This window comes from Brassica rapa, chromosome A10 (genome assembly GCF_000309985.2).
Source record: "Brassica rapa cultivar Chiifu-401-42 chromosome A10, CAAS_Brap_v3.01, whole genome shotgun sequence".
NCBI lineage: Eukaryota > Viridiplantae > Streptophyta > Magnoliopsida > Brassicales > Brassicaceae > Brassica > Brassica rapa.
This window is the reverse complement of record NC_024804.2, coordinates 6,301,664-6,312,864: the sequence shown is the minus strand read 5'-3', so window position 1 is coordinate 6,312,864 and position 11,201 is coordinate 6,301,664. Positions and strand designations below refer to the sequence as shown.

Genomic DNA, 11,201 nt, shown 5'->3' with positions numbered 1-11,201 from the left:
ATTTTTATGCTTCTATCTATCTATCCTACTAAAATGCTCTTAAGTCATCACTTTTTTCATATGTAATTTGGACTATTCATAAAAAAAATATCAAATTTTACATAAGTTTATTATTATATATTTTAATTTTAATATATTTATATTTTTAGAAACCCGTCTTTTTATTTGAAATACAAATGAATATATTTAAAATGTTCTAACAAAATCTTTTAAAGATCTTTTTAGAATCTTTTCAAATTTACTTTAAAAAATTAGTTAATTTTAATTTAAATTATCATAAAATATAATTAGAAATTAAAATTGAATTTAGTTTTTATTTATAAACGAAAATTAAAAATTAAAATATTGTAACAAATGGGGGCATGGGGGCATAGGGAATTTGAGGTGGAGTTTAATTACCCGTGGCTTCCCTCAAAATGTCAGTATTGTAACAAATGGGGGCATGGAGAAAAAGTCTGTGTTTTAAAAGGGAAAGATAAAAGAAAAGAGATTGGTTCGGAGTCAAATTCAATAAGAACAAACAAGAGCACATAGATGGAGGGTAATAAGGAGAGAGGAGATGAAGAAAACACGGTAGAGGATTTAGAGAATTCAGTTGATTTAGAGGAGTTAACTCTGAAGGTGGGTGAAGGAACGAGTGTAGAAAATAATAAGGTGGAGAGTTGGTTACATGTTTCTCCGGGGAAACAAGGCAGAACACACACTACTCCCCCTCGAAAGGATTCTGATATTGAAATCTGGCATCAAAGTTCTCAGTATTGAGTGTCAATGAAATGGAGGAAGGGGAAATGGCAGATGAAGCACAAGAGTATGGTGAGGAAGATGATATGGAGATGGGAGAGAAAATGGAGGATCTAGATGAGGAATTAATGGAAGAGAGACTGATGGAAAGCAGTAAAAGCAAGGAGAAGGTTGTTCAACAAAGGGGAAGAAAGAAAGGTCAAAAGGCTAAAGCTCGGGACGATCCAGTCAAGAGTAAAAGGTCTTCTCGTCGGAAAAACTGACATGGCTGGGTTCTTCTGGAATGTGCGCGGATTTAATAAGTTGTTGAAGCATTCCGTTGTTAAAGAGTGGGTAAGAGGCAGTGATATGAAGTTTGGATGTGTATTAGAAACAAGAGTGAAGGAAATTAAGGCGGGGAAGATTCTTAATTCAGTCTTTGGTGATTGGTCAGCTATGACTAATTATGAGCATAGTCAGGGGGTAGAATCTGGTTAATATGGAGAGATTCAGTAAGTATGATGCCAGTTTATAAGTCAGATCAGCTTATTACTTGTTCGGTTAGTATGCAGAATGAGGAGGAGTTCTTCTGTACATTCATCTATGCGAGTAATGGAGCTGAGGAGAGGAAGGTTTTATGGAATGACCTTCGTGATCATCATTCCTCACCCATGTTTAGGAATAAACCTTGGTTATTAATGGGTGATTTTAATGAAATTCTAGAGGGGGAAGAGATTTCTGGATTTGCAGATTTAAGTAGACCTCCAAGGGGAATGAGAGATTTCCAAGAGTTGGTTCTACATTGCAATCTTTCAGACATGGATTATCAAGGTCCACTACACACGTGGTGTAACAAAAGAGAAGCGGGGGTGATCTGTAAAAAGCTGGATAGAGTTTTGTTAAACACTGCAACTCTGAACAGATTTCCTAATAGCTATTCAACGTTCGAACCGGGAGGTTGCTCTGGCCACTTGAGGTGCAAAGTTCAGCTATTACCGGCAACTGAAAAAATAAGGAAGCCGTTCAAGTATGTCAATGTGATAGGGAGTCTACCGAGTTTTATCCCTAAGCTGGAAGAATATTGGAGGTCTACTGAAGTTCTTTTCAATTCAACCTCAGCTATGTACAGATTCTCAAAGAAGTTAAAGAATCTGAAACCTATAATACGGGCGTTGGGGAAAGAAAAGCTGGGAAACTTAACAAAGAGAACTCAGGAAGCTTATAGTGCTCTCTGTGAGAAGCAGAAGAATACCTTGGTTCAACCTACAGAAATCAATGTACATGAGGAAGCTGAAGCATATGAGAAGTGGCTTCATGTTGCGAGTTTGGAGGAAGATCATCTAAAGCAAAGAGCAAAACTTCATTGGCTAGATGTGGGAGATCTTAACAACAAAACATTTCATAATTCTGTCAAGGTTCATAAATCACAGAATACAATGAAAGAAATAAGATGCTCTGATGGGAGAAGGCTTATAACGCATGGGGAGATTAAAGTAGAGGCAGAAAGATACTTCTCGGAGTTCCTAAACCAGAACCCCGACAACTTTCAAGGCGCAACTGTGAATGAGTTGAAGGAGCTGTTGGAGTATAGATGTACAAAGGGCGATTGTAGTCACTTGGAGCTAGGCAGAGGTTACTGAAGAGAAAATCCGTAAAGTGTTATTCTCCATGCCTTCTCATAAATCTCCAGGACCAGACGGTTTCCCAAGTGAATTCTTCAGAACTGCTTAGCTAGTCATTGGAGGTGATTTCATTGTGGCAGTCCAATCAGTTTTCAGGTTTGGCTTTCTCCCAAAAGGTGTTAATTCAACTATACTTGCTCTGGTCCCTAAGAAGATGGATTCTCTGGAGATGAAGGATTATAGGCCTATTGCATGTTGCAATGTCATGTATAAAGTAATGTCGAAGATCCTGGCTAATAGATCAAAGAAGCTACTGCCTAGTGTAATAACAGAGAATCAATCTGCATTTATTAAAGGGAGGCTACTAATGGAAAACGTTCTTCTGGCTTCTGAACTGGTGAAAGATTACCACAAGGAGTCTGTTTTGCCAAGAGGGGTGATGAAGATTGATATATCCAAGGCGTTCGACTCTGTCCAATGGGTGTTGTTTTGAACTGCTTAGAGACGTTGGACGTTCCGGAGAGATTTATAAAGTGGATCAAATTGTGCATTACTACACCCTCATTCTCTGTGCAAGTAAATGGGGACTTGGCATGCTATTTTCAGAGCTCCAGGGGTTTGCGCCAGGGTTGTCCACTCTCTCCCTACCTCTTTGTGCTCTGTATGAATGTTCTGTCGTTAAAAATTAATAAAGCTGCGAAGGAGAAGAAGTTCAAGTTCCATCCTCGGTGTAAGACGCTTTCCCTCACTCATTTGTGCTTCGCGGATGATCAGATGGTATTTGTAGAGGGATCAAAAGAATCTGTTCAGGGTGCTCTGGCTGTTTTCGATAAATTTGCTGAGTGGTCTGGTTTAAGAATAAGTATGGCGAAATCTATGCTATATTTATACTGGATAAAGTCACATTAATCAACCTCCTTTGTATTTTTCACGGTTCTTCTGTAAATTCAAGAGTAAATTCATGGAAACTCTACACCAGTCATCAATAATATAGCTTTCTGTTTTGGATCCAACCCTCAGCTGAAATCCCTGCCTCCGTCTCGTCCTTGTCTCGTTCTCGTCGCTACTTTCACCGCCTTCGTCTCGTCTCCTTCTCGTCGCCGCCTTTATCGCCTCTGTCTCACCGCCTTCATCTCCTCCATCTTGCGGCTTATTCTAGGCCTCTGTTTTAACTTATGTAAATGTATGTTCAAATTTTTTTGGTGTACAAGTAAAACGATGTACACATAAGCTTTTGTGGATTAATGTACATCTGCCAATCAAAATTAAGTGTACACGTTGACTTTATCAAAGTAGTCTGTAAACATTACTCTTATAAAAAAAATGCAATTCTCACCTAGATCATGTATAAAAGATAACAATTATGAAAGGTGCAAGTGTAAATATTTATAAACTGACATACATATGGCTCCTACATAGGGCTAATACAGTCTACATGTAGATTTTGTAGCCTCGTGTACATATGTATAGTGCAACAAATGTGTACACGATGCACATGTAACTAATCAACAAATTTTGTAATCAGTGTACATGTAACTAGTGTACACGTGGATACTTACGATAAAGTGTACATGTGCACAATATTAAGCTAATTTTTTATGTATATTAAATTCATATGCTGTCCACAGTTATGATGTTAACCTTAACATTAAATCTACATATATATGGCCATTTTGTAGGGTTAAAAGTTTGTTTTAGGTTTAAGTGGTTATAATTTAGTTTATTGGGGTTTTTGGGTTATTGCAAGAGGGTATAATGTTTTTGTGAATGTTTACAATTAAGTTATATGTATATTATAATGTTTGATTTCTCGTTTTCCCTGATCGTCTAAGTTTTCGTGTTCACATGTATGTATAATAGAGCAAATTAGCTAAATATACTAAAAAGGGTGGGATACCATAGAATGAGGAGAAAATGGTAATGATGGAGGGAAGAAAAATGGAGGGATATAAGGTATGGAGTGCAAATAGGGGAGATTTGGTGTGTAGGGAGTACAAATTCTCATAATATAATGTAGTTTGTAAACACTACTCTTATAAAAAAAGATATTCTCAGATGGATCATGTTTAAAAAATAACAATTATGAAAGGTGCAAGTGTAAATATTTATAAACCAAAATACATATGCCTCCTACATATGGCTAATACAGTGTACATGTGGATTTTTTGACTTTGTGTACATATGTATAATGTAACAAATGTGTACACGATGCACATGCAACTGATCAAAAAATTTATTAATCAGTGTACAATATATATTTAATAACAATTGTACACGTGGATATTTACGATAACATGTACATGTAACTCATTAAGAAATTTTGTAATCAGTGTACATGTATATATATTTAGTAATAAGTGCACACATGGATATGTACGATAATGTGTACATGTGTTCAATGTTAACCCGATTTTTCGCATGTGCATTAATTTCATATACGTGTACATGTGTGAAGATGTTCAATTAAGTTATGTTTTACGGTACATTTAAGTGAATGTGTACAATTAATATGAGTGGCAATTTTGTAATAATTTCATCTTCTTCATATTAGAGTTTTCAAGGGTTTCCTGCAAATAGATCTCAGAGCCGTTATTGATTATTTATCATGGAATCTTCATTTTTTTGCGTTTTACTTCTATAACTTACAACTATAGTATAAATTAACCGATTAGAACCAAAAACCAAGCAAAAACAAGTTTTGATTTTCGAGTTTTGGAAGATTATATCCAAAACACATAGTTCTTCTCTGCCAAACATTTACCCGCCGATTTTCTAATCGTCTACGCCATTATGCCGTCATCACGCAGCGGTCATTCGTCGGCTTGGTTGAAATTCCGGTTGTCCGAAAGCTTCTTCGTCTTCTTCTCTCCCATAACCATAATTTTTTTGTAGGAGATAATTAACCAATTAAAAAAATACTTTTTACGGATCCAAGGTTATTTATCTATCAAATCTAACTTTATCTCAAAGTCCATCAAGTCATCACCGATATTTTTTCAAAATTCAAACTCTCTAACTAACCTAACCAACATAAATTGTTATTTTACTGAAATACCCATCTCTAGTTTTACTTTTTCAGAGATAAATGAGTCTTCAACCACCAAAAACTGTTTTGGTGGCACAATCTGTTTCTGAGTGTAATAAAAACACGTAAACTGTCTTTTTGTGTTAATAGCTCTTTTTCCTAATCCCCTATATATTATTTGAGAAGCATTACAACATTTTTTTGTAGCCACATGTCATCACTAGAATGATTCTTAGAATCCTTAGAGAAATAGGTTGGTCCATCTAAATATATAATAAACTTTTTATTAAACTAACCATAAATACATTATTAATGTGCTTCATTATTTCCATAAATAAAATTACGGAATTACCTAATATGGCTAAAGTATATATGACAATTAATGACTTTGAATAATAAAGATTTGATAAAAATAAGTGTATGTTATATTATATTTGTTTAATTTTAAACTATTAAAATAAATTAAACAATCATAGTAACCATTTAATAAAAATTAAAAAAATTCTTTATATGTTGTATTTTGAATTTTTAAAAACGAGTATAAATTACTAAAACCATTAAAAGTTTTACATTCAAATTTTGTAATCTATGGTTTAAACTTTTTGTTATGACATGATACAAATAATTAAATAATCATATAAGTTGAAAGTCTCATTTAATAAATATTAAAAATAAAAAATATATAAAAAATATATATGTATATTAAATTAAATTATATGTCATATAAGAAAATAAATAAATATCTTAATTTTGAAATTTACTTTTAACAATTGTTTTTGAAAAAATATTGACAAATTAATTTTTAAAAATATTATAAATTACATAAACTATTAATCCTACAGTGAAAATTTTGTTATCAGTAATTTAAAATTTTAGCTATAACAGATACAAATGATAAAAAAAACATGAGCAAAAAGCATCATTTAATAAATATTAATATTAAAATATACTATATATATATATATATATATGTTACTATCATTTAAATTTAATTATATACCATATCAAATAGAAAAAAAAATTCTTTTGGATTAATAAAATTTATTTATATGTTCGCACCAACTTAATTATATAGGTAATAGTTACTGACTTTTTAATTATTTAATATATATTTATTATTTCATAATAGGTTAGAAACATATAATATAAAAAATAATTTATATATATAACATTTATCCCGTGCAAGGCGCGGGTCTTAACCTAGTGGTTTAATATAACGATACAGACACGCAAGTAAAAGTACAGAGGAAGAAACCAACAAAAAAAACAATTAATAAAAGTTGTAAATTCAAAGTGAACGCCATTTTGTGCAATGTGGCAATCACCCAAAGTTAACGCCTTATTCGCTTTGCTCTATCTTAGCCTTCCTCTTTTCGTTAACAAAGAAGACGAGTAGAGCCACGACGGAAAAGACGCTGAAGCAGACAGAGGCAATATCTAAGGACTTGTGGCGGCCACTGATAGCCTGAACGCTGAAAAGATTGGTTGTCTTGTCCTCGTTTGTGCTCTGTCCAAAAGCAACTTCATGGTCCTTGGTATCAACAGCGTATGCACGAACAAAGTAGGTCCCTGTAGGGATGTCGCGCTCGAGGGTATAGTCGAATGATTGACCGGCTTTCATAGCGGGATCATAGGACCATGAAGAGATCTTGTGTGGGCAGCTCTTGTCCTTGAAGAGCTCATTTTCTGTCTTACGCCATGGTCGGTCAACTTGGCTGGCCGGAGCGTAGCACAGCTTTACTTTAATGGCCTTAAATTCAGGCTCCTTTGTAGCAGTCGAGCTTACCTTCCATGTAATGCTCAACTTATCAACTCCTGCAGCCAAAACTAGAAACCAAAACATCCACAATGGATCAGCCTCGATATATGTCAGTTATGACTCCATTCTTATAAATTACGGGAAGATAATTAAAATATGATTTGTATCACATTTTAAAATAATTATAATTAAGGAGTCTTATAAAACCAGGGATGTAATTCAGACTTTGGGACCTCTGGTTGAATAGCTCACTGAATATTTTTGACATTTAAGGTTTTTACAAAATAACCATTGACTAAAATGACATAATTTGTAATAACATAATTAATCAGACAAAAAAAAACATTGATTAAAATCGTAAACCCAGCAATATTGAATCTTGAACACCCAAAGATATGCTGGATTTAAGGAACGAAATATGGATAAAAGAAATATACGTACCAACACCTTCTCCAACACGGCTGGGTGTAGCGGTGACCTCAAGTGCGCTTTTCTCCAGGTCAGAGAAGAGCCTTTCTTTGGTAGCAGCATGACTGGATTGGATCAGTAAGCAGATTAGAAGTGAAGCGAAAAGGATCTTATGGATAGCCATGGTTATCCTTAAATATGACTATCGGAAAAATAAGGCTAGTGAGGAGAAAATGAATATGCCTGTGTTTTGCTAACTTGTATCTTTGATAAGAAAGGTGAGGTGAACATTATGTCTTAATATAGTGATTTATGGTAATCCTTGAATAAAAACAATTCTTGGGGGTTAGCATAAACAATTAGAAGGAACAAAGTCAACGGTTTTGTCTGAGATTACCCTTTGAAGACTTGGAAGATTCTGTTCCCTCTCTGGCACAAGTGTCTGTGTTGTCTCTGTCCTGCTTAGATGATGGCTTCCTAAACATGCCAAAGGATAAGCCATAAGTTTCCATTTCATCATTTTATCATATAAATAATTCAGTTTCAGATTCCATACATGCCAAAGGATAAGCCATAAGGTTCTATATTCAACAGACGCTGCATCATCTGCAAGATATTCTTTATATTCTATTTATATATGCTTCTTTGTATCCTTCAGACGATATACTTAAATCGGTTAGAATTCATTTCTTCTTAGAAAGAAAGGATCAAGCACTTAGTTTTGTGAATAATTGTTTCTTTCTTAGGGACTTTACGGCTACAAACCCCACCTAGAGACCAATATATAACTTCAAGATACAACACAATATAGTATATGCAAAAAAAATAAAGAGAAATTAGCGTGAATATATCCAAACACACATATTTTGTCATCTATTCTTATAAAAGGAAAACTATTTTGTCTGACCATTTTATTCCTACAGGCTAAGGTATCTGTCTCTCTCTTCTTTTCACTATCTTCTAATCCATTTATCTCTCGCACATGTCGTTTTTATGCTCTTATTCTTCATCATAAATCTCTATTTTTTTACTCTGATTCTTTTGACATCCATAATGCTAATGTTATTATCTCACACTAATTCTATTATTTCCAATTTCAAATCTTGAAATCTACATTCTTTTTTTTAGATAACATTCACGTTAGCAGCTATTTCATTACTTACCTACTATTATTTCTATTTTAATGAATTTGTAATTGGTACATAAAATATTAGCTGTTACAAATAGATTTAGGGCTATTTGATAGATAACTGATTAGCTGTTAATTGTGTCATTAACCGATATATGATTTGTTAGTAGTTTGTTATCTGATATATAAATATTTAGTTGATAAATATCTCTTAGTGTTTAGTTAACATAATGTATACCCAATAAATTTAAAGTTACATGTTTTCGAAAAAATTGAAAGGCTTTTTTGTTCGCACAATGTCAAAAGGCTACTCATTTTTGAGTTATCCATATTTATGGGTAGTTTGCTAATTTGGTCCATCTTTGGATATATTGAACACATTGTCCCAAAAATAAATCTAGAAACAATGAAAAAGCATCAAAGATTTTTTTCACTTTATTAGAAGTTACTTAAACAATCTATTACATATATCATTCTTAATTAATTTTACACGACTTGTTATCTTCAAATAATTGCTCCTGAAAGATTTTGAATTTACCCAAACTTATGTATTTCTATAGTATGCTACGCCAGCCTCTAACTCAGCACAATCCCAAAAACATTCACCCTTGACTTTTGTCTTTCTATAGAATTAGCTCTAAGTGTTTTAAAGATGGGATGGTACTTTAACTCTCTTGTGTGATGACTGAACAGAAGGTTCAAGAACAACAAAAGATAGGAACCGCATAGAACAAAAAAACTAATCAGTGGCCACTAAAATTGTAATATACGTCTCCTTCTCTCACAAGAAAGGCGTTGTACATACCCAAAATATCGAATTAAATCAAGTTATTTAAAACTGAATAAAATATCAAAATATTTTAAGAAAATAAAAGTGGGATAAATCATTTTAAAATTTAATAACCAAAATAAATCGTATCAAAAAGTTGTAAAAAAACCAAATGAAAAGCCAAAATAAAATACTACGATCCAAAGACACCAAACCGTCTAGATATCCGACTACTCGACATGCTTACTTGCATGGAAAAAAATAAGGAGTGAGTAAAAGAGGAGCTATTCAGCGAGTTATGGATGTTAAACACGCAAACCACTGATTCAGTAAATAGCACTTTCACTATGGAAATTTAACTCTAACATGAAAAAATAAGACGCATAATGCATTACACGAAATAAACAATGCGATGATAGCACATAGCTAATGCACACACAGATATACATATCCTGCGTCTATAGTACAGAAGTCCGTTTTTGTACCCAATCATACTCTACATCGATATGCAAACGTCTCTGCACCCCACAATCATCACTCTGTATCGATATACAAACGTCTTTCAACCACTGAATCTCCATACATCTACGTCGCTAACTCAGACGTCTCTGGCCCCACAATCTTCACATTTTTTTTTGCCATCTGATTTTATTAAATGGTTGAAGCCCAAGAGTACAAGACCCACAAGCCTTTCCTTAGTCCTTATATTTATAACTACATACATACAAATATATACATATATATCACCCTTTAACATCACTCAATTCGATCAAAGTTGAATCCTCTAGACCCTTAATTCCGGCTTACAATGAATATACTAACTAACAAGTAAGATTCAATTCATACAGACAGAACATACTTTAAAATCTAAATTACCATAGAAAAAAATTCTACACTAGTAAGAGATTTAATATAATATCCCTTACCTTAGCAAAATAAAAAAACGGGCAGTGGATACTCAGGAACAAAACACTCTAATTCTTGGCATAAAAGAGACAAAAGATCATAAATTCTTCATGCACAAGAAACAAATATGATTCAAGATGCCAAGGCTGGAAAGAGACACAAGATCACATAACCCTCCAATAAAGAAGAATTGGAGATTATGAACCAAAACCATAAAGCGGCTGATAATGATGACAAACGATCAATCAAATGAGATAGTAAATTAATAATTGTTTAATATGTTAAGAGATAAACACAAAACAGAAATTTTGAATACGAAAATGAAATTTCCTATTTAGATTAAGTTTGTGTTTCCATATCCCACATGTTAAAGATAATTGTCTTTCATATAGAAGTCTAATGGAGATGTGTTCCATAAGATCTAAGAGAAACATTAAGAGCTTTAGTTTTGAGAAGTTTTTAAAGCTAATAAGAAAAGTTGTTCTTAATAATCTTTGTGTTTCTAGAGATTTGAATTGGTATCAGAGCCTCAGGTTGGAGACTCGATCTAAGCTTAAGTTGAAGCTTCGATCTTAGCGACAGAAGGAGATATCACATAAGCAAGAGGGCTGACGTGACTAGAGCTGCGCCTCTCACGGAGGACTTTGGATCCGCATCAATCCATTGTCCTATATTATCATCAACAAACTGTACGGCTTGGATGATGAGGATGAAGGTTCTTATTCGTTTTCATGAAGTTTGGAACACGATTGAACCTGGTTTAGATGATCAGAAGAAAAACGATGTTGCAACTGCTCTTTTGTTTCACTTTGTTTCCGAGACTTTGATTCTCCTGGTGGGAGAACAAACCGCCTCAAAAAAAA

General features: G+C 33.6%; 1 protein-coding gene across 2 annotated transcripts; it reads right to left on the bottom strand.

Moving 5' to 3' along the window:
* Positions 1-5,480: 5,480 nt before the first annotated feature.
* On the bottom strand, positions 5,481-8,476 carry LOC103843870 (high-affinity nitrate transporter 3.1). 2 transcript variants are annotated; one of them, XR_004452538.1, is made up of 3 exons: positions 7,568-8,466; positions 6,568-7,194; positions 5,481-5,526 (listed from the first exon to the last, which is right to left on the bottom strand). XR_004452538.1 is itself a non-coding variant. In XM_009120647.3 (2 exons), exons 1-2 carry the CDS (start codon positions 7,716-7,718, stop codon positions 6,707-6,709), a joined length of 639 nt encoding a protein of 212 aa, XP_009118895.1. In that variant the 5' UTR covers positions 7,719-8,476; the 3' UTR covers positions 6,528-6,706. The 2 variants fall into 2 exon arrangements, 1 of the variants encoding a protein (XP_009118895.1); XM_009120647.3 differs by lacking the exon at positions 5,481-5,526 and having other exon boundaries at positions 6,528-7,194; positions 7,568-8,476.
* Positions 8,477-11,201: the final 2,725 nt, after the last annotated feature.

Bases quoted from the DNA above. Each gene is read 5' to 3' on its own strand.
- LOC103843870 (XM_009120647.3), bottom strand. From the start codon at position 7,718: ATGGCTATCCATAAGATCCTTTTCGCTTCACTTCTAATCTGCTTACTG. The intron at 7,195-7,567 runs GTACGTATATTT...TTTGGTTTCTAG, and splicing joins CCGTGTTGGAGAAGGTGTTG to TTTTGGCTGCAGGAGTTGAT.